The sequence below is a fragment of the Bidens hawaiensis genome, unplaced genomic scaffold (assembly GCF_021521415.1).
Source record: "Bidens hawaiensis isolate Kalapana, Puna unplaced genomic scaffold, B.hawaiensis_p1.1 tig00058962_1, whole genome shotgun sequence".
In the NCBI taxonomy this organism is placed as follows: domain Eukaryota; kingdom Viridiplantae; phylum Streptophyta; class Magnoliopsida; order Asterales; family Asteraceae; genus Bidens; species Bidens hawaiensis.
In genome coordinates this window covers 1-24,736 of record NW_027500619.1, presented here as the reverse complement: position 1 = coordinate 24,736, position 24,736 = coordinate 1, and the positions used below count along the sequence as shown (strand labels likewise).

At 34.3% G+C, this 24,736-nt stretch overlaps 1 protein-coding gene and 1 long non-coding RNA gene across 3 annotated transcripts; one reads left to right on the top strand and one right to left on the bottom strand.

The window, feature by feature from the left end:
* The first annotated feature begins 11,141 nt into the window (after positions 1-11,141).
* Positions 11,142-12,795, top strand: LOC143602459 (uncharacterized). Of its 2 annotated transcripts, XR_013147847.1 has the most exons (4): positions 11,142-11,228; positions 11,313-11,426; positions 12,158-12,317; positions 12,697-12,795. It is a non-coding gene; the product is annotated as an uncharacterized LOC143602459 (long non-coding RNA). The 2 variants fall into 2 exon arrangements; XR_013147846.1 differs by lacking the exon at positions 12,697-12,795 and having other exon boundaries at positions 12,158-12,422.
* Positions 12,796-16,256: 3,461 nt separating this feature from the next.
* Positions 16,257-18,541, bottom strand: LOC143602458 (aquaporin PIP2-2). The gene is made up of 4 exons (XM_077079554.1): positions 18,191-18,541; positions 17,184-17,479; positions 16,727-16,867; positions 16,257-16,647 (listed from the first exon to the last, which is right to left on the bottom strand). The coding sequence occupies exons 1-4, from the start codon at positions 18,489-18,491 to the stop codon at positions 16,534-16,536; spliced, it is 852 nt and encodes a 283-aa protein (XP_076935669.1). The 5' UTR covers positions 18,492-18,541; the 3' UTR covers positions 16,257-16,533.
* Positions 18,542-24,736: the final 6,195 nt, after the last annotated feature.

The following is a 24,736-nucleotide window of genomic DNA, read 5'->3' as shown; positions in this document are numbered from 1 at the left end:
AGCACACATCGGTGAAAAAAAAATAATAAAAAAATAATAGTCAATAAAATAATCAATAATAAAAATAATTGATAATAATGAATAAAAGAAATGATCTAAATAAAAACAATATAAAAATAGTTATGCTAGTAGTGCAAGAGAACAAGTGATTGGACAAAACCATTTTCTTTTTCAAACCTACTCCTACCTTCAACACATTTCTTGTTGAACTAAGATGGCAGAAGCTCTGCAACTTGTTTCCTTCTTGGAAAAAGAAAACATATATTATTTACACCATTCCTCTGTATTTCTATCTTATCTTCTTACGAAAACAATTATGGCAACATCAACGCTCTTAGGCTGAGGGGTGTGGGGCTTCAACGGGGGCGCTAGAGCCCCTCCGCTCGCGCCCCCAGTCGCTAACACCACACCACCTGGGCGCTAACGGGGCGCTAGCGCGAAAAAACATGCAGGCGTGAGCCTGTTAGCGGGAGAAGAGAGAGGAGCTTGTTGAATTTTAGAAAAAGAGCCGTTGGGCTCTTATTAAATTAAAAAAAAAAATTTCCTATATAATACCCCATTTCATCCCATTTTTATACCACAACTTCAAACCTTCACCCAAAATCAATTCATCTTCTTAACTTTTTTTTAAAAAAATGGCTGAAAATTGGTACCCAAACCTTGATTCAGATTTTGCAGCCGACTACCAAAAGAGCAAGATTTTTTGGACAAAGGTTAGGGTGACGTTCTACATGCTCTTTGGGAGTACAGAGCGGAACGCCGATATGATTTCGGGTCGGTGGTCCGAAATCAGAAAATTTGTCGGCTTGTTTACTAATCTTTTCAACAGGAACAGCGGTCGTATGAGACCAAGTGGCAGTGATGATTTGACGGTTTACAATTTCACGGTCGAAGAGTGGAAGCAGGAGTGTTTGCGGAGGTATGGGATGGTGAAGACGTGGGACGATTTAAAGTTGTGGGAGAGGTTGAAAAGGTGTTCCAAGTGGGTTGAGCTGGTGGCGCCGGACGTTGATGCGGAAGTTGGGCCGAAACGGACTAAAACTAGTTCGTCTGGAGCGTATAGCACTTCAACCGGTCGGATTGCCGCGTTGGATTCGACCTAAACATTGCGGAGGAGGAAACGTCTTCACCGCCGAGGAGGCGGCCATTGGGAAGGGACGCCAAGGGGAAAAAACCGGCTGAGGGGGAAGCCGTAAACATCGCCAATCTTGTTGAATCTCTCAATAAATTCAACAAAACCATGGAGGTGGTCTCTAATGACAAAAAGGAAAAAAGTCGAATGAGAGATTTAGACTTTCTTACTAGAGACTTCAGTAACCTAAATCCGGTCGATCAAATGCTAATGGAAAAGCAAAAGGAACGTATCCGAAAGAGGTTGATCGAAGAAGACCAAGCCGAAGAATAAGAAGAATGTTTTTTTTAGTACTTTAATTTTTATTTTATTTTTAGATATTAATGTGTTTTTTTTATTAATGTGTGTTTTTTTTAATAATTTATGAGTTTTTTTAATAATACGTTGTTTGAATATATTTATAAAAAAATTCGCTGGAGCCTCTCCACACCAGGGCCAGGGGCTCTAACGGAGGCTCCAACACCCCCCTTATCCAGTTTCTCTCTCTGCCACACGTCATAATATTATTGGTTGGAGCCCCCATTAAAGCCCCCCCACACCCCTCAGCCTTAATAATTATACATGATGACTCTCAAGATATTTTTAGGCTCCAGGAAAACCAATTATAAAATGGAGCTTACCTCACTCCACATATCAAGAAATAAAAACCATCTCTACCCAATTCATATCCGATGACCAAATCTATTTTCCAACAACCATTCTAACCATCTCCGTCCAACCCATTTTCATACTATAAACCCGAACCTGACGCCACTACTCAACATCTCTATCGTGTACTGTCGCAGCCAACATTAGAAGTACCGCGTAACTACCGCAACCGACGACTAGTGCCGCCACACACCGCTGTTACCGTAGCCACCACCACCGGACACCGACGAATTCTACAGGTAGCCGCAACCCTCCTTTTGTTTTTGTATACCAACTAGTTATAAATCAAATATGATTTGATATGGAATTAGAAAATCATCCTTTAATGAAAAAAAAAAACGATTGAATATGTAACATAGTCATAGAGATGATGAACATTAACTCATGTTTAGCATTTAAGTATTAACAATTCCTTTTGAGTTTCATCCAATTCGGTTCCTTCTGTTTTATTTAGTTTCCTCGTCTTTATGATTTGGGTCAACATTTACTTGGTGTCTGTTCCATTTACGTAACTTGTTTTAGTGGGTATATGAATATTAAATAAGCTAATATGCTAAAATTAAAGTCATGTTAATAATGTTTGTATTTGAAATATGAGGATATTCTCAAGTTATGAAAATGAAATAAAAGTCCATGTTTTAGTATTTAAAATATTTTAAAGTTTATAAAACTAAAAATGCAATAAAATTCAAAGTGTATATAGATTTAAAAATTAGGTTCTACAACTTTTCTTATGTTTGACTCTTTATTCAATCTATACATTTATAAAGAAAACTTGAAAATAAACTTAGATTATTGTTATACTGTTGGGCACTTATAAATATTCTTAATATAATATATAAAAGTTTATGTTCATCAAATTGTAAAAACAGGAACAAATATTAACATTGTATATGAACTTTAATATACATTAATTATTTTTTCATTTATTATTATAATTATATAATATAATATTATGATATATAAAAGGAAAAATAAGGTGGATAAGATTCGGTTACAAATCACATCCCAATGTATTACAATAATTCATAACTTTTAGAAATATTAACACTTCATAAAAATTAGATCTTTTGATCATGTAATTAAATAAGAGCTACAAGATCAAAGTACAAATCTCATCAACTATAAAATTACTTGTAGGCTATCACGATCCCTTTAAGAAATAAGTCTAACACCGTTATGACTTATCATTCAAGGTACGGATCCTAACCCCCTCCTTATTGTTATTATATTCGTTTGTTATAAGCCCTATGTAAGGCCCCGTTACCGGTAGCCCTACTTTTGTGTTGGATTTACTCATAAACGCAGTTCTAAATATCATAGTTAATTAAAAACATTCGCGGAATATAAAAAACTTTAATAAAACATTTCATAACAATTCAAAACTTGTCTTAAACAACCAACTTGTATTTCGAAAACTAAGTAATTAAAACATAACACGCCCTGAGCCTTCCAATGCCAGTCTTTTATTCAACGCCACATGTCTCCTCAAGCGAGCTGCCTCATCCTACTCACCTGCGTGCATACTAAAAGTCAGCTACGCTGAGTGAGTTCTAGTTAATCATACATTATACAATACACACAAACTTATATTCTTTCATTCATACTTTCATACTTTCTTTTGTACTAACTTGCTTTCATATCTTACGTTATAAAGAGCATTACGCCCTACATTCCTCGAGTATTATTAGGGCTCGGTACCCTCTTTCCTCGAATATTAGTAGGGTTCGGTTCCCTAGTTCTCGAATATTAGTAGGGTCCGATTCCCTCTTCGTTACCATACAACCATACATCATACCTCGAGTATTATTAGGGCTCGGTACCCTTTTCATAACCATACAACCATACAACCATCCTTTCCTTCTTTTATTAACTTTATCACGTTCATACACATAAGCATACATATCATACTTACCTTATATATAGCGTTACAACCCGACAGTACGTGCAATATCTGAAGATCGTTCACGTACCATCAAGCAATCATTCATACATTTCACATTATTCACATAAGGCATACACTTATCTCTTAGGATAAGCGTATTAACAAACATATTGAGTATGCACATAGCCCCGAAAACATAACACATAAATGGGGCTAGAAACTCACCTGGATCTTGTTACGCTCTCCGTTAATCGTTATTCCCTTCTTGAGCTGTGCACGGCTAACTGTATAATATTTACATGTATCAATTAACTATCACTACTCATATCATCTTTCTAGTCTTAGCTACTACCCACAACGAACGGGGGTCCGGGGGCAGCGCCCTTGGCAGCGGGGTCTAGGGGCGCAGCCCCTAGAATGGTCCAAGGGGCAGAGCCCCTGGCTGGGGTCGAGCTTCCAGGTCAGCTTGGAAAAATTTTATTTCCATTAACTGTCTTGACACATTTCCATTAGCATTTTGAATCATTGAATAATATGTTACTTAAAAGTTCAAGGGCTTATTTGTAATTAAATCATTCTTTTCTAAGTCCAGGGACCATTCTGTCATTATGTTAAACTTCTAATTCGTCCCAGTCCTTTAACGAATGGGGTTCATAATGAATGAACCCATTCGTTACCTTATAACGAATCAGGGCTTATTCGTTTGATCTGGTTAGCGAATTGAACCCTATGACGAATTGAACTCTTAGCGAATCAGTCCACATAACGAATTAGTCCATCTAATTCGTTCTCTCTTCTAACGAACTGGCTATAACGAATCAAGGGTGATTCGTCATCCCTTTCCCTTAACGAATTGAACACGAACTGTAATCGGTTCGCTATGTTCCCATGGACGAACTAGCTAGCGAATCACCTTTAATTCGCTATATTCCTGTAGCGAACTAGGGTTAGGTCAGGAATGTCAGAACATTCCCTGACATTCCCCCTTAACCTCGTACCACTTTCCGGCGCCGTCATTGCCGGAAAGCCGCCGGAAAAACGCGATTTCGCCGGAAAAACGGGTTTTAGCTCGTTTTTCACCGTTTTTCGTCCCGTTCGATCCAGATCTGAGCTAGGGTGACCCCTAAGCTCATCATAGGTTCGGTTTATACCCGATTCCATCCGGATCTCGTGACTTAAACGGTTTAACGGTGTCGGCTCGTCGTTTCGTGACTATATCTAACGGGTTTAAGCTAATAAAACATCATACTAGTATTACCTCTGGTTGGTGCTCGGTTTCCTTCTTGGTTTCAGTGTAGATAGGGAAGAACTAGAGAGAAATCTTAAGTGTGTGTTTTGGGTGGTGTATGGAATGTGTGAGAATGAATTAAATGAGGGATTAATGATTTATATAATTATGGATCATGGGTTTAAGCCCATGGTCCTTTCCTCTTTCTTTCATAATCCAAGTCCATAATCCATATTCATTTAACCCAACACTAGCACAACTCGTATTCTATTTCTCTAAACTGATAACGACCCACTATAAAATAGACGATATTTATTCTATTAATAAAACCGAAATTAGGATGTTACACCCTATTGATATTATATATATACTCTTTTGGAACTCCTAACGTTCTTTGACAACTCGATTCATTTGGCCGTCCGTTCGATTCATGTTCCAATTGTGATTTGTTATTTGACTTGATAGCATGCGATATATCTTTTATGATATTGTGCTCATTATCGCATGTTCCGATACTAATTATAATGTTATGGTTATTATTTATGGTTTATTAAATATATGTTATGATTGATAGTGCTCTGTTACCCTGAGTTCTAGCTTCTCGTGGAGTGTCCCACGAGCATGTTGTTGTGGCATAAACAACACGTGCTCCTACCGTGACGGAGAGATTAGTTCACGGCGTCTCTTAAGGGCAGGTGTGGCCCATAGCTATTATGAGGCGTATGGATCGATCCTAGATATGCTACGGTTTCTGCTACAGGAAATGGTTGTGGGTATGCCAACCCGCGCCATTTCATGTGATTGATATACAGGAGTAGCTACCTGTATATCGTCACGTATTATATGTTTATGTCGGGCTCACGGGTACATCTGTAAGATACAATTTGTTTCTTTAAATTACTCTATATCGTATCGTATTACTGATTATATATGTTTATGTTACTGTTATATTACTGATCATGTTACATCTTATGTTAATAATTACAGTTATCGTTGTTATTTTGAGCCTATTATTCCGTACTGGGCATTCGGCTCATTCCGTAAACTTTTCCTCACACAGGTTCACATGTTACTTTGGGCGGAATGGAGAGAGTGAAATAAAATAGTAGGATGCTATATGAAGTTGCTAGTTATCTGTGAAATGTTTAAATAATATGTATTTGGACCTTGATGTTTTGGACTACTGGCTTGTAACTCTGACTTTTAAGTAAATGGAATTATGTCTTATGTTTTTTATTACTGTAAATAGCGATACGTCAGCCCACTCCGGGTTGGGGTGTTACACTTAAAATGTGGAATTTTTGTTAAAAATAAAGGTTGCTTCCATATAATACAAAGATGACATGAATTTTGAATTTAAATTAAACAATATCATATCCATTGGTTTTAAACTTTAACAACTTTTCAAATAATAGTTTAGTGCATGTTATATTTTGCTTCATTTTTTTATTAACAAAATATATATGCTACTAACATCATTACAATATATAGTTCAATGAATAATTACAAATCGCCGACTTGTATGCTAACTAACCAATCACGATATAATAAATAGGTAAGGATGATATTGAAGTTATCATAAAATGATTATTAAACTATGAGATTCATTTTATTGATCAAGAATAAGTTAATAACAAAGATAACAAAACTGAAAAGTAAACATATGAAAAGAGTAGGGAATCAATTGAATTAGGGTTTACAGTGACTGATTGCGTTTATAATGGGCAACAAAGATTCGATTAAACTTTCAAACGGTAAGGGTTTTGATAACCTACGATTTCAATTAAACTTAGAAAACATCAATTAAAAGAATACATTAGATAGATAAAAGACTGAACTTGTGATTGAATAAGAACTAGAGAGGCAATTAGGGTTTTGGATGGTGGTAGGGAATAAGAATGATTGTGACCGATAAAGGATAAAGTTCCGGGTTGTTGGGTTAACGGGGCACCCAAAACCTGCGAGAATTAACACTTAAATGGGTAGCTGGGTATTTTAAGTAATAGTTAATGATTGATAAGGAAATGATCTGCATGGCATCCTATGTGGACAACCTAGATAAATGTCAAGTGGACACATTGTAATGCTTTAATATATTAGTAAGACTAGGTTACTTACCCGTGTAGCACACGAGTTAGAATAAGTAAATTTTTTTAAATAATAACATAATGTGAAATACAAAAAAATGTATCATATATATAAAGATATATTATACGATAAAATAATTAAACATTACGCAATTTGGAAATAAAAAATTGTTAGTAAATTCATAAATCATAAATTATTTATTTGTTATTTTCTATATCAAAACTTAGTTGTGAATGACTACTTTTTAAACCAAGGACCAAAACTCATTCTAATCTTAAATTGTTTTGACATGAACAATGTTTAATAATTTAACCGGTTAAAGAAACCCACCCATTTCGTATTGGTTACTTATAAAAATCTAATATTAATAACTAATGCAATATATTTTATATTAAACAAATTAACATATTTATGATGGTATTAATTCTTTTAAATTAGGATGGAATTATTAAAAACAGAAAATGAAATATTAAAAAGAGAAATGTAATTTAATATGAGAGAGATGGGGGAAAATTTTATAAGGGTAAATATAGTAATGACATGCGGCATAAGAAAGCTTTATTTATTAAATAGTATAGATTATAGTAAACCTAGTATGCATAGTAGCATCTACAATTAACATTTAGTATATTCCAATTAAATCCATGTACTTTGCTTTTATTACATATTGCCCCCTTATTCATTTAATTATTATAAATTTAATCCTTGGACTTTGCTTTATATATATATATATATATATATATATATATATATATTAGCCCTTTATTCATTTAATTATTATAATGTAAATAAATGGTCTTTGTCAATTTCATCCTTGGATTTTGGTTCCTTTTTTTTAACACATTGACTCCTTATTCATTTTCCTTATTCATTTAATTATTTGTGTAATTGAAGATGCATACATAATTATTTAAACGTAAGTGAAGATGCATACATAACAAAAAAAAAGCGCACAAAGGTACAACATTTAGCTACTTTATTTTATATAATTTTGTGAATTTGTATTGAGTGTATGCTTTACATGTCTATAGCAATCATATATGCAAAATTCATTCACATACTCATTTTATTTTTATGTTGTTACTTTTGCTAAGGTTTGACGTACCATCACAATGCTACGTGTGAATTGCTACAGTAAAGAATTGACCTTTTTTTTGTTTAACCAGAGTTTTGCTTTTGTACATATTAGCTCCTTATTCAATAAATCGTCTTAACATACAAAATACGTTTTATCTTTTTTTGTTTAACCCTAGAGTTTTGCTTTGTACATATTAGCTCCTTGTTCAATAGAGCATCTTAACTTAACATACGTAATACGTTTTATCCATGTCAATTTAGGTTGCGTTTGATATCAAACCAATACCAACCGATTTTTCATAGCATAAGAAAAAAATTGCATATGTTATACGGCTTTGTTTTTTTTAGCGCTTCAGCAATAGATAGAGTTCCCGAAGCAATGCACCGGTGTTTTGTTTTCATGCAATTTTTTCTGGTTTATGTTTGCTTTCCGCTATTGCTATTGTTGTGTGTAGGTGGTATATGCTGACGAGTTTCCCGCCCAACGCGCGTGAGAATCCACTAGTTTTCTTTATGTATATCTTATAAAAGCTTAAGATTTAAGTTGTGAGGGCTCAAGTAAAACATTATAAACAAAATTGAGTAAATTTAGAAGTGGTGTTAGGGTGTGTGAATTTATCATATATATTGTTTTTAATAGTATATAAATGATATAAATTTCTAAACTATATCAAAATCCTTAAGTTATTAAATTTCCCGAGATACATCCAATCCAAACTCTAAAGTTAGCGTAGACCCATTAAGATAACATAACTTAGTTAGAATGGACAATGAAACTCTACAAACTAGAGATTACAGTGATCTAAAACACAAAAAAAAAAGTCCGTGTTCAAAAAAAATATATACTCTTTTTATGTACAACATATTTGATCAAGGTTGAGTTATAAAAGGAAACCATTGGTTCATAAAAAGCGCCAATTTCCATATAACACTTCGAGAAAATTCAAATGGTATTTGCAATGTAATTTCAACTGTGGATCAAACAAGCACTAATTAGAGACTTCAGACCAGTTAGTATATTCAAATTGTTGCGAACAAACAAACAATCCAAAGAAGTGGATACCATTACCTACTAATAACAACATGCATATGATCTAAAACTAAACAACTAATTCCTAAACTGTTACTAATCGAAAGAATTATTCAAACGAACGATATTCGATCATGAGAAAACTGAATGATGCCTTGAAATTGTAGTGATTTAGATCTAAAACACGAAGGTGAATTCAAATTCAATCAAGTATATCTCTAGAACAAATAATCCTCTCTACGGAAAAACCTAGCTACCTGCGATCGTCTAACATTCTCTTTCCGTTTCTTGTACAATACTACTCCCAAAACAACAACACACACACCGGCAACCATTCCGATCAAAATTACAGCCGTCTTCCAATCATTCATCGGTTTATTACCAGTTGCGGTATTGGTAGCCACTTCCGGTGCAGGAGCAGGAGCAGGTGACGTGTCTGATGACGGAATTGAAGCGGAAACTGGAGAGAGATTTGCAGGTGGAAACGCTTATGGAGAAATGGTTGATAATGAGTCATCGAAATCGGTTTCAAGCGGTGGAACGGGTGAGGTTTCGGGTGAAACTGAAGAGGAGGATGTGGTGGTGAGTGAAAAGAGAAGCGTGAAAGTAATCAGAACGTGAAGAGTGGTGTTGGCAGCCATTGTTGGAGTTTGGTGGAAGATGGTTAGAGTAGTAAGTAATTCTGTTCAAATTCAGTTATTAGTTATGTGTTTGTTGGTTATACAAATTCAAATTCTGGTAGGTAGGGTATGAATGAGAGGAGGTGTTCTTTTGCATATGTAATCAAGTGCAAGTGTAATTCTTTTGAATAATAATATAAGCGGAACCTTAACGTGTGTTAATGTGAGGAAGATATACGAGGCATTTGTAGTGAAAACGCACAAAAGCGGGTTATGTGAGGGGGGGGGGGGGGGGGGGGGGGGTTGTGAAGCATCTTTTTTATGTTTTGAGAGGTAAAGACCGGACAATTACCCGTTTTAGTTATAAACTATTATGATATATAAATAGTATGTTTACCGTTTAGTCTCTAAGTACGTATTACCCGGCTTTATGAAAACATTTGTACGGAAAATGGATGCATATTCAAAAAGAATCAAGTGGTGTTGATGCAAGTAATCAAATTTAACTCATTAGCAAGCGATGTAATTAAATGTGTAACGAAGAATTATCAGCCATTTTATCCGCAGTTAGATTAAAATATCTCCACACAACATGAGCAATTCTTATCCTAGAAATGCTACGTTACACGTTTCCACGGTTTTCCTCACTTTGATTGTTAAGGACCATAATTATAATTATTATATTTAATTAATGAAAGAGAAGTATTGTTAATTAGTTTGTTTAGCCCAACAGTGATAAAGGGGGTGAGTTCTCAGTTAGTTCAGTTAAATGCTTAATAACAAAAAAATAAAAATACGGGTAATAACTATGTTATAAAGTGAAGTAATTGGGTTCCAAGAAAGTGCAACATTCATGCTTGGAGGGCGGAGATAGATAAATTACCTACTAAGGGAGCATTGGATAACAACGGGTTGCAGCGGTTGTTTGGGAACACATTAGTCGGTGGTGTAAAGTGCCCCATATTTATGGTTTTTCGGTTAGAGACCTCTTAGAGCTTCACAAGTCCATCAAGCTTGGAAATGTATAGAAAGACGCACATCATGGGATCATCGTTATTGCTTGTTGGAGTATCTAGAAAGCGAGAAATGATAAGGTGTTCGAAGGAAGCGAGGTTAAAGTGGAAGACATTATTGTTGTATAAAATCTCTTGGTTTTCTTTGGTTCAAGAATATGTCTGAGTGTAGCCTGATAAGTTGATTGAATTGGTGTACAAAAATTTTCATGTAATTGTGTTTTCTCTTTCTTGACGGCCTCCGTGTTGTTGGTGGTGGTGTTTTTGCTTATTTATAAAAGTTAACGGTTTGAAAATATTTTTTTCCCACAACAGTGAAATGTCATACTAGTGTTATATATTCTTTTTGCAAAATGGGTCCTTAAGTTTACAAATGCATCAAAGTGAAAGTATGAGGACGTTAAGCTAAACTTATATTTCTTCATCGAACACCAGAAGAGAAAGAAGCATTTTTGTTTGTTCCTTTGCGATTACAAAGCTTGAGCCATGATCAGCATCCTTGCTCAGGTAGCTTACTCTTCTCTCTCTTATTACATATATACATTCATGTTTATACGCATACGCAGATATTAATTAATATTATTATTGCAGGAGCGTCTCCTGGGGGCTGCCCTAGGAAGCGTATTCACGGGCGTTATTGTATTTGAGCAACGGAGAGACATTTACAGGACTATTTCACACAACCATCAGCCTCCTAAATCAAACGTAATTCATATTTTTACACCAATTATTTCATTTCAATTTGTCAATTTGTGATTGTGCGTCGTTATTTTGTATAAGTAATTGCAATTGTTTCATATGTTTACTTATACGCCAATCTAGGTATCATACTTGATAATATGAGTGTTCGCTATTCCAATCAGACTCGATAAACTGTTAGTTGATCTGAATTGCATTCGAATTTCTGATTCAAGTTTGGTTTTTAAAATATTCATATTTGATTCGATTTTAGTAGTCGAATTTCAAATTGAATACGAATTTGGGATTTTAGATTCCATTCGAAGTTCGGATTCAAGTTACGCATATTCTCACCAAATGTGTAAATAATTAAATCCCTAATTCAGTAATCAGCTTTATTTTTATGCATTTGGTTTCTAGCTCGTTTAGTTTTGTTACTTTGTTTAATGGTTTGTAGTTTCATTTTGATTTCTAGAGCAATTTTTCGACTAGGGGGTGTTCAATGTTCGAATCAGACTCCAAAAACTCGAAACTTGAATCGGTTGGATTCGGATTCAGTAATCGAAGGATTCAAATCTAGCTTCAAACTTTCAAATGTCATTCAGATTCAGTAATCGACTTTGGAATCAAATTCGAATCCAGCTTCAAAACTTCAAAATTCGAATAATTCAATACGTTAGACACCCCTAGTTGATAAGCCTATTGTTTTGTAGATTTTGAATGAATTTGATGGTTTGGAACTTGTGTAATGATCACAGGTGAAAGAGCCTGTTTCTGGAAAGAAATTTGAAATTGCACACTACTGGAACAAATCAGTGGATCAGATTTTTGGACTGGCTATTCAGGCTCTTAGTTCGCGGCGCTGGTAGATGTTTCATTGCATAAACTTCCACCAAATGCTTGCATTGGCAAGCTAATGTATGTCTTTTTATGACTTGTATCTCACTCGTTTCAGTCATTATCGATAAATCAATGTTCAACTTTAACTACATTCATTAATCATTGACAATGAATTGCATATTTGCATACATATATTATTCTAGATTAAGGAGGAAATGAAGAGTGATAGACAGGCCATAAGTTTACTAGAACTTAGTTGTACTAGTACATTAAGCTGATGGTATAACTGTACTTGTGTTTTTTCTGAAATTGGTCCGACGGGTTGTAACCACGTAGTAGGCACCCATGGCTAGGAGAATTAGAAATACAAAACCAAAAATTATAGCAGCAATGCTTCCGGCTCCTACTTTGGCCCGGCCCGCTCTGCTTTCATGTGCTAAGGCAGACTGAACAGTAGCAGCTAGAGGCAATGGTGAGCAGTTAGAGTATTCACAGGAGGGCTGAACTCCCAGTTGTTGATTCGGGTGAAAGAAACTATATGCAGATGGTGATAATGCATTTAGGTTCTCGTGAGCTAGCCCATGTGGGGCTCGGTCTTGACCTCCTAAAGTAGTGTAGAAGAGTAAGTTTAGAATGAGAAGAAATGAAGTTTTGTGTGACATTCTTAGTATGTTGGTTGGTGCTCACAAAACATAATGTGATATATATATAGTGGTTTGGTGCTTAGTTGTATATCCCTTAAATTCTGTGACATGCAGCACTTTAGAAGAATGTGTGAGGGAACAAAATGATGAGTTTAAGTTGTAGGGATGAATGAATGATGGTAAAATGACTTTTAACACCCCCATTCTGTTTCTACTTAGCTATTTAGAAAGGGGCAGAATGGTCATAAGCAAATGGCATGTAGAAGAAGTCATGATAGTGTGTAATTATTTTTATTGTTAGTGTGAAACACTGAAACGCATGCTGGAGTTGAAACCAATGGTTATTTACTTATTTGTTTGGGCCTCATGAAAACATCATTTGTGCCTTTAATCTACATCTAACCTCTCTCACTTGACTTTAAATCCTTGTGACTGCATGGACCACTCTTTTCGTCATTTGATTCATTGAAAGCATGTGAAGGGGGCACACTATGCTTCTTAATTTCCGATTCAATCTGCTATGAAGATATAAGCCAATTGACGAAGGCACATTTTTCTCGAATTTTCACCATATTGTAAGCTGCCAAACCCAATGCAGATGCAGTAACATATTATGATACGATTTAACATGTTATTTGAGTCAAAACCGAATATCCTTAACACACTCTTCTAAATGCTATTTAATGTCATAAAAACAATGCTAGGAAGTATTCTCAAAATGTCCTATATGTAGGGTTGATTTTTAATATAAGGTTATAAAATCTGTAGAGTATTGTGCTTCCATGTAACAGGATTCTAAAACCCTAAGATGGTTTATGAACGAAAGTAGGAAATTAGTGAGGATAACCTGCCCTTACACACGCATGCGTGGCTTGGGCGATGGGCGCAATGTGACACTTTGATGGGGGCCTTTGCACACCGCGAACTGCCTTTATATTTTCAATTGGCTCGGTCAGATATAGGTCAAATGGTTGCACCTGTCTAGACTCGGTTCGTGGTTTATAGCGTCACGATACAATTTAAACCTTTATATTTTCGATTGGCTTGGTCAGAGATGGGTTAAATGGCTGCACCTGTATAGAATCAGTTCATGGTTTATAGGGGTCGCTAGACCGTAAAGTATAGCTGTTCAATTAACATGGGTCACAATGGCTTGACATAAAGGGCAGCGTCAATATGTATGGTTGCCTTGGACGGTTCACGAATGGTTGGAAGGGTAGGATCACACGGTTCAATAAAGAATCATGTTAGTTTGGCCCACGATGCCAAGTATCACATTTTGGCGATTTTGCTATGTTCTTCGTTGATCCTGGACCGAGATATCGGTTGCTGAGAGTCAATAAAGTTTACAAAGACGCCACCAACGAACCATCACGTCGGTTTGGTTCAATATCACCCCAAAGGTTGTGACCTGTTAAGAATGGTCTTCATATATGGAAAAAGACCAAAACGTCTGAACAAAAAGTGAACACAAACTCTATTCCTTTAGTGTAAAAAGAAATCAAGTCACTATACAATCAATTGTCACTAACAGATTGTAACACGAATAACCCATTTGGTTGTTAACTCTAATTCTCCAATATACAAGGTTGCTAAATAATCATGTTAGAATCCGGACATGATTCTTTAGTTACTTGAAATCCTTGAAAACCCGGTTGTTACAATCGGTTACCCTCTTCGAGTCTAGATGAAACCAACTTAACCTAACCAGAAGCAATACGATCATGTATTTGTATCATATGATCATTTAGCTAGTCTGGATACTACTAATATGTACAAAAGAAATAACATAAGTGATTTATTTGCAGTTAATCTGAAATTTAAACAACATTTTATAATTTTACTTTTCAAAATGCTTCTAAATGTTTTTTTCATGGTTGTCATATTTCATGTATATAAATATAACATGAAAAAACATTGTTCTTTATGCCACCTGGAGGTTGGTGGTGAATGATTATGCCACCACATAAGCATTCATATCCAACTCACCACATTATCTCTATGGGATTGCTTTTGATTTCTTTCTTTATTAATTATGAGTGTTGATCACTTGATAAGAAAGTATCACTTCATTGTTTTTAGACTTTGACAAGCCACATTGGACTTGAAGTTTTGTTTTTTATTTTGTTTATTAGTTGTCTTATTTGTACTTTATATGAAAGATAAATGAATTTCAATTATAGATAATAGTGTAATACATCCTCTATAAATTGATAAAACTTTCAATAATATCAAAAGAAAGATTTAGTGGCGTGACAATTAGCCAAATTAACTTTAGACAACCATGATACCTTTTTATTAATATTAACGTACTATTTTGCATAAATATATTCCCCCCCCCCCCCCCACCACCACCACAGCCCCAACCCCCAAAAAAATGCTAAAACGTACGATTTCGTGGCATGACATTTTGCATAACGTACGAGTTAAACGAACCTTACGTCAATTTATGAAGATAGAGAGGTTGTTTCCACTCTCAGTACCAAAAACAACTATATATAACTAAAAATATATTAAAATAGAGAGCTGCAAAATAACAAAACAAGTGATGAAAGAGTAATATGGTAAAATAGAAACATATATAACATCATATAACCTAAAGTATATGAAATTCTATGGCCCCAACATCATAACACCCTAATATTCAAAAAAAGAAAAAGAAAAAGAAAATCGAATCTATCACATAACACGCCATCTATACAAATATACAAAATATTTATTAATCTATTTTCTCCTCACGGGACAGCAGCTTGTGCTAGTGACACTCAAAATGTCAAAAAGAGTATGATTAAATAAAATAATGGAAGCAAATTTCAAATAGGCTTCTTTTTCTAAGGAGAATTTTGTGACTCCCACTACAAGATAGTAGCTATTATGTGATTAAGAATTTGTCTTGTACTTCCGGGCGCAGCGTAATGACCTTTTTACAAGTTCGGATCAACGTGGATGTAGGCGGACAAATGAAAACTAGCTTCTCCCAATATGGGGTTGAAGTATGGTTGTTCCACTTTTGGTTCGTGAAAGCAACCCCTGCGAGCGGGAGTGGCGGAACCCTCCCCTTTCACTTACCATATATATTAATATTTTTAATGAGGTTTGTGAAGGCTTGATAAATAAAGTTTTGTAAGTTATAACATGGTTGCTATAAGTTAATAAATCTTCTATTAATAGAATTATTGTTGTTTAAAAAAGGTTATAATTATTGTTTATATTGTCTTTTCTAAACACAATAAGGAAGGTTCTACCTATAAATAACTCGAGAATAGATTCTCAATCCATAGATAATGAAGTTAATTCCGTCCACAATTAAAAAAAGTCTCTTACATCATGCTTAAATCAACCACAATGTTACAATAATAACGTTAAAACGACATAAATCAAGAACCCAATATTTTATTGAAAAAACATAACATTAGAGAGAAAAAAAAAAAGAAAAAAGAGACCACTTACATTAAACACTCAAGATTCACAATGAAAATGGAAAACAAATAGAGAAGAAAACAAATACATTCTCAACGGAAAATCAAAAACACTTATCTACAATTCATGAACATCCACTTGATCCAGACTCATATATCCATCAAATTTTAATTTAACGACTGGTCAATTTTATTTTATTTTCTTGCATGGATAAATTTATCATCTTCTGTTCATGCATTGCTTCTGAATGAACCAAGTGCCTTAATGGCCGCTGCTCTCAATACAAATTGGTGGTAGAACGCCGCAGCAGCCGCGCCAATAAACGGTCCAACCCAGAAAATCCACTGCAAAAGTAGTTGAAAATATTAAATATATTAATTAACATTAACATCTTGAAATTAATTAAATTAAAAAAAAACATACGTGGTCATCCCAGGCCTTTTCTTTGCCGTAAATCACTGCAGCGCCGAAGCTTCTAGCCGGGTTAATTCCAGTGCCGGTGATCGGAATGGTTGCCAAGTGAACCATGAAGACTGCAAACCCTATGGGCAGTGGTGCCAACACCTACATTTTTTACAATGTAAATAATAACATTAGTGTTATTTAATTCTTATTGTAGAAATTTAAGAATAGAAAAGTGTTAGCTTGAAAATAATATATAAATCGTTTAAAGATAAGAATAAACAGTGACTTGTTAACTACTACATAATAAAATAAAAGGAAGGTAGGTGAAAGAGATTTTTGTCATTTTCTAACAAAAGTTATTCCTTTGTCACTCTCTTTAACAATAATCCCACTTTATTTTTTTTATAAATATATAATAACTTTTATACGTTTTTTACTTAAAATTAGTTGTGTAAGAAAGATGAAAGATGCTTACAGGAACGTGAGAATCGCGAGCGCTTCTTTTAGGATCGGTGGCCGAAAAGACGGTGTACACCAGAACAAAGGTGCCGATGATTTCAGCACCTAGTCCGGTGCCTTTGTTGTAACCATCGGCTAACTCGTTGGCCCCACCACCGTACCTATTGTAGTATGAACTTTGGAAGGCTTTAACCAAACCCACACCACATATCGCACCTAAACATTGTGCTACCATGTACAATACTGCTCTAATCAACGACACCTTTCTTGCCAAGAATAGCCCGAATGTCACAGCCGGGTTGATGTGTCCTCCTACAAGCGCATGTTAGCCACAACCTTTAGTACAAATTATTTCCATATTAACAGAGTTTACTCTGTTTTTAATGTGATGATACTTCAAATTTACAATAAAACATTATTTAAGGTGATATGCATATACACAAAAAAAAATATTAATTTATTATGTTGTAAATTTATTTTCTTTATGTTAACCCTGCTAACCTACATCTTGCATTGACTAATGACTATGTGTAAGAAACCACTCAACCAGTAAAAACAAGATTTAACTTAAAGTTACAAAGTCTAAATACTAGGTCAAACTTAAGTTACAAAGCCTCTAAATGTTTATTCATCACCTAATATTATGAGACATCAAAAATTTACTAATCTCATACTTCTCATATCCAAACAGTCTCGTATCCAAATACCATTTTCTAACAACGGCTACCCAAGATTTTTAAAATACTCTTTCAACCTATGTGTAATTGTGTACATAAATCAAATTCTTGTCTCGATAATTACAGTCTTGCCATTAATAATTTTTGTTTCAAATTATTTATTTTTATTAGTGTCCAAATTTTATTCATACAGTTTTCAATACAAATGAAATTAACCTACTAAATATAGTATAACTAAAGTAATTATCAAAACTACACAACTATACTATAAAAAAATAAATAAAATAATAATAATAATCACTCTAGCTCAAAAACTGTATATATATAAGTAGATATTAATACTAACCAGAGATACCGGCGGTGCAGTAAACAAGAATAAAGATCATGCCACCGAAGGCCCAAGCGATACCGAGGATACCAACACCACCACACTGATCAGGGTTCAAGGCAGGGTCAGTCTGGACTTTGTAGCCAATAACAGTCAAGACAGTAACATAAAGGAACAATAAGGTGGCAATGAACTCTGCTATAAGAGCTCTATAGAAAGACCATTTGGTCAGCTCTTCAGCGTCGATCAAGGGTGCCGGAGGTGGGTCCTGGTAGTCCTTGCCGCCGTGGTGCTCCGCCACTTCAACGTCTTTTGTCATGATGAAAGGAAAGGGTAGAGAGTATTGAAGAGATAAGTGTTTGGTGTGAAATGAGTGGTGGTGAAAGCTTGGTATTTAATGGGATAGTGAGGGAGATAGAGCTAGCTAGTAACATTTATTTTTTAGTGGATATGTTTTTTTATTTGTTTTATTTATTTAGTTTTGTTTGAAGAATATTATATGTTTTTTAATTTGATGAGTAATTATGTGAAGGAGGAGCTGGAAATTTCCAAATCTAATAGTTTAATAATATAATTTAAGAGAAAATTACATAAATAACCCTTTTGAAAGGAGAGAAAAGACCAAATAGCCCGTGAGATTTCATTTTCCCAAAATAGCCCATCAAATCCAACGTCCACGTGACATTTTGATATTCCCCGTGAATTTTTGTGGACCAATCAAAATCTGCCATGTGTTTTCCATTCCTACCTACTACGCTAGTATTCATCCCAAATCTGTCTGAAACGTTACTTTTGAAATCAAATATAACTTGAAGAAAACCAACTTTAACGTGATGTTTCAAGCTGTTTTCATCGGCAACGTGAGTTTTCAAAAAAGATGGTTTTTGTGTTTTTTTGAAATTCATCTCCAAAGATGAATTTCATTTAAATTTCCTCTTTTATAAAAAAATCATCTTCTTCATCTTCTTCTTCATATTCATATTCATCTTCATCTTCATCTTCATCTTCATCACCTTTATCATTATTCCGACAACCGCCACCGGAGCTTTAACCAAAGTCCTCAACCTCCTCAGCCCCGGCTCGTGTCGGTCTTGATGTAACACCCCGACCGATGCGCGGATTATACATCGGGGCGCTACGAATTGTTTCATTACTCGTGACACTATTTGGGTGTCAATATTTGATAAATACATTTCATTGCGCATGCGTATAACACACCATAAAGTAACATAAATCACATATCATAACTCATAATATTCAAATACATAAATTTGTCTTGTTATATTTTAAACTAGGTCCAAAGTAAAAGAAACCATCCTACGTGTCCTCGAGTTTCCAAAAGCAGCTACAGCAAACCTGAACATGTGTTAAAAATAAAACGTCAACACTTGCGTGTCGATGAGAAATCAAGTTTAATAGATATAAATAGATAATAACACAGCACTGCGCGCAACATGTGTATAACTGGTGTTCAACATAGTGTGTAAACAGATTGTGATCAAGCCTAAATAGATCATAGCTCATAGTTCATAGCGTGCTCCAAATCGAGCAAAAACAAATAATCATTCGTGTATGTGCAAACAAACCAAGAAAATCGTAACAATAGGTCTCCCGTGTTTATCTAATGGATCCATGAAAACTTCGGAATAGGCCGATCAAAGCGGTTAATGATCAACACATACAAATATACAACACTAGTAAACGTCCATAACACATGGGTTTTGCGCACATAATTTCATAAACAAGTTTAAAACTCAAGTTGTACGAACACATGAACATCCCAAAACGTTAAAAATAAAAGGGGATTAGGTACGAGATTACTCACCTGTAAAAGGTGCGTTGAAAGATAACGCAAGAACCAACTTTTAAACAAGCGAAAGTTAACCTATAAATAAGAGGTTATTGGTTTAACGATTGGTTTTTATGTCTTGAATATATGCAAGTCACTTAAACAAATTATTTAAAAAAAATATATATATATTATATATTTACCGAGATTTCTGGGCAGAAAAGAAGAGAAGACGGATTGCAGAGAGGGGAGTGGAGGCGTCGCTGAGGATCTTCGGCTGAGAGTAAGGGAGAAAGATTTTTGGGGAGTGTTTAAGTGTTTGAGTGTAGTGTTTAATTATCCAAGAAATTAGTTTTATTTATAGGAAAACCCTAGGGAACACATCCCTTGAATTGGGGAAAAAGATATTATCAAATCAAAGCAAAAGATATAAAAAGCAAGAGATATGGTGGCAACTGCAGGGGATGGGGAAGGCTGACAGGTTACTGTTCAAAGCATGGGAGGGGTCAATCAAAGTACTGTTCAAGACATGGAAAAGAATATTTTAAAAGATTATGCCAGTTACTTTTTCTAACAACCAAGAGGGTTGGTAAGCAAGCTGCGCCGAAAGTGACTTTTTGGACAGATGTCAGATCTGGCCTACTGTGCCCATACCTTGGCAGGTATAGCACAGAAGATAAGATATTTCAAAAGCATACAGGCTGGCTCAAACTGGAGAAAAGACTTAAGTGTCTAGCGCGAGAAGGCTTGAGTGCGCGAGGGCGAAGGCAGACAGAACAATCCTTAGCGCGCCGCGGGAAGAACTACAATCCTTAGCGCGCTGCGGGAAGAACTACAATCCTTTGCGCGCCGCGGGAATAGTTCGCCTCGCGTATCGCAGGAACAGCTGGTCTTCACGCAGGCTTTCTTGTAAGGAGTCTGGCGCGTGGAGCTGCGCAGACATCCTTAGACGGGAAGAACCAAAGGACAAGCAAAGAGTTAAGAGAAAAAGGGGTTCAAGGCTTAAGGGTTAAGCAGAGGGGCGGGACGGCGACAAGAGAGAAAAAGGGGCGGGACGGCGGAAAGGAATTATTATTATTATCTTATTATTATTAGTAATATATATATATATATATATATATATATTTGATAAATTTATAAAGATTATAATCAAATTTTAAATCTTAAAATCGGATCCGAAAACGGGTACCTGGGTCGGGTCGTATTTGGGCAGTTGCCACACTTGAGGCTCCAGTTGATGTGGTTGTGCCACCTGGCAACAGTGGTCTTGACCCATCTCAGACCTCTTTCTTCCATGTCCATACATTCTACTATCACATTCCACATAAAGTTTTAATCTTTGAATTTTGTTATTAATTCTTTTTATTATTATTATTGTTTAGGTCCTTAACATTCCCACTAAGATTAACAAGGGTACTGTCGAAATCATCACCCCCATTGAGCTCATCAAGAAGGGTGACAAAGTGGGATCCTCTGAGGCTGCTCTTTTGGCCAAGCTTGGCATCAGGTCGTTTTCATACGGTCTTGTGGTTCGAACCGTGTATGATAACGATTCTGTTTTTAGCCTTGAGGTTCTAGACTTGACCGAAGATGACATTGTTGAGAAGTTTACTTTGGGTGTGTCCATGCTTACATCTTTGGCTTTGGCTATTCACTTGAAGATTCAGAGGCTGAGGACTTTGGTTAAAGCTCAGGTGGTAGTGACGGTGACCGTAATAATGATGAAGGTGATGAAGATGAAGAAGATGATGAATATGATTTTTTTTAAAATACGAAATTCATTTGAAATTCATCTTTGGAGATGAATTTTAAAAAAACTTTAAAAACCATAAATTTGAAAACTAACGTTGCCGATAAAAACAGGTTGAAACATCACGTTAAAGTTGGTTTTCTTCAAGTTATATTTGATGTCAAAAGTAACGCTTCAGACAAATTTGGGATGAATACTAGCGTGCTAGGTGGGAATGGAAAACACATGGCAGATCTTGATTGGTCCATGGAAACTCACGGGAATATCAAAATGTCACGTGGACGTTGGATTTGGTGGACTATTTTGAGAAAATGAAATCTCACGGGTTATTTGGTCTTTTCTCTCTCTCTTCAAAAGGGCTATTTAGGTAATTTTCTCTATAATTTAATCTATATGTATATTGGATAGAAGAATATTAGAGGAAAATTTAAGCAGGGAAGGGTATAAAACATGACAGAATTATAAATTTTGTCCTTTAAATACACGCGATTTATGTATTAGATCATTTAAAAGTTTATTTGTGAACGGTGTCATTTATATGACAAAATACATACGTTTTTTGTCATTTACACTAATTGTCATCCAAAAACTCAGTTAAATTTAAACATGCCAAGACTTAATGAGGTTTTTGTTTAACATATTTTATTTAGTTTCTTTTTCTAATATTATATTTAATTTGTTTTTTAATTATAAATACTTAAATAGTATGCGTAAAAAGACTTAAATGTCCTCACATGCCAAGACCTAACAGGGTTTTTGAATGTCAGTTAGTTAAAATAACGAAAATCAAATAAGCATGTCATGTAAATGACACCGTCTGCAAATAAACTTTTTAAAGAACATGATAAATTGCATATGTTTAAAAGACATAATTTGTAATTATGTTATAAAACATTTATATTTTGTTTGAGCATTAATACATGAGATGGTACTTATCAAGCATTATTATATGCATATACATTTACATGTAATAGGTAGTTAGAACTAAATTTTACGTTGTTTCTCAATTTTTTTTATTTAAAATTGGTTTTCTGTTAAAGGAATACGTGATTATTTTGCATTTTACTCAAACGTATAATTAATCTACAAGATATATAGCATGTATTCATGATAAGATAAACTACTTGTTTAATATTATTATAATTTTCTATTCACAAATGTAATTATTTGATGAAATAATTAAAAGAAGTCATTACAACGCATGGCAGCTCATATTCAAAAGCAATGCCAAAGTTCATGCTAATTAAGTTTCATTATTTATTTTCAAAGCTTATCATTTCAAACTTTTTTATGCTAAAAATTAGTTGTTCGATGATTGTTGCATGTATAGAGTATTCAGTCATTTTACTTAGAAAAGTATTATAAAAACATATTAATTATTCATTTATGCATGATGAAAATATTAAATGGTAACTAAACTTAAATTTTTTCATATTTTTTTGAAAGGCAAACTTAAATATTGTTTTATTAAATTCACTCAAAAAACTTTTATAAAAAGGACACAACTTTGTAAAATAGTAACAAATTTTTAAGTTTGTTTCAATTAAGTCATTAATATTTTATTTATTTCAATTAGTTCACTAAACTTTTAATTTTGTCTCAATTAGGTCACTCAACTTTCAATGTGTCTCAATTAGGTCATTCAGCTTTAGCTCAATTAAGTCACTAAACTTTCAATAACTTTCATACTATATGTTCATAAATAACTAAAACATCATTAAACCAAAAAAATTATGTTTTATCAGTAAATATATCACTTACGATAATATAGTTGTTGTCCCTCTCCTTTTAGAACACAAATCGGAAGTTAACTGATTTAATTGAGACAAATTGAAAGCTGAGTGACCTAATTGAGACAAAACAAAATATAAGTGACTTAATTAGAACAAACTTAAAACTTGGTTACTGATTTATAATGTTTTCCAAAAAAAAAAAAGAAGACAACTTTGTAAAATAGTAACAAAGTTTCAAGTTTGTTTCAGTGTTTTCCCTATAAAAAATAATCAGGTTAAAGAGCATTTTATTAAATTATCTAACTGTGTCTTGTTTTAAAAGAAAATAAGGTGTATTATCTACTTCTGTATCATATAAATAAATAGAACCTGGTAAAAAAAAATAAGTATATGGTCTCTTGTATTCGAAAGTTAAATTTAATAAAGTTCTTTTGTAGTATACACTACTAGACTGTTGTTATTATAAATAATAAATAATAATGTAATAAAAGTATAAAACTCAGTTTTTAGAAAAAAAAAATGCCATGCTTTTAATACAAGTATAAAGTAATTTTTTCAAGAAAAGTTAATTTAATGATAAAAGTATACGTTTTAATTTTATTTGAATTTTACCCCTGGTAAAATGTTAAAAGCTTATAGTACCAGATTCTTTACAACCGTAAATTTACACTAGCCACTTAAACAGTTCTTCAGGCCACTTAAACGGTACTTGAACTCTCTACATTAAGATAGATACACATTTATATGGCATATTGATACTATCATGCCAAAAAGCCCTCTCGTTCTATTACCCTAACATGACATGCGGTGAATATTTTTTAAAAGTTAACATTCATCAGTCGATTTATCTTTATCTCGTAAAATATAAAAAAAGACAGAGAGTAAGTTTTCTAAGGCGTCTAAATGAGTACGTAAATAATATATTATTCTAGTTGTTTAGTTTATGATATTTTTCATGTTTACTTAGTTTTTGAATTTTAACTAACCACTAAGGCTTGATTCGGTAAATCATCATAAGTTGCAATAATGATGTATTACTTTGTTGCATTAATAAGACTAAATACCATTCATATGTTTACTAATGTCAAACACATGAACCATAACCCGGGCGTACTTATAATCTTTAACTCAAAAATTAACGAGTTTGTGTGACTCATTTATCTAAGTCAAACATACTAAGACCATGTGTAGTCATAAAGCTCCACTACCAGGGGTTATGCGCCACGTGGCGCCCGGTCAGAGTTATGGTTTTGTACAAAAACAGGCTGTAGTCATAACTCTCCACTACAAGG

Excerpts from the sequence above, each read along its gene's own strand:
- LOC143602458 (XM_077079554.1), bottom strand. The coding sequence starts at position 18,491 with ATGACAAAAGACGTTGAAGTGGCGGAGCACCACGGCGGCAAGGACTAC. Across the intron at positions 17,480-18,190 it reads CTGCACCGCCGGTATCTCTG|GAGGACACATCAACCCGGCT; the intron begins GTTAGTATTAAT and ends ATGCGCTTGTAG. Across the intron at positions 16,868-17,183 it reads CTCGCGATTCTCACGTTCCT|GTGTTGGCACCACTGCCCAT; the intron begins GTAAGCATCTTT and ends TAAAAAATGTAG.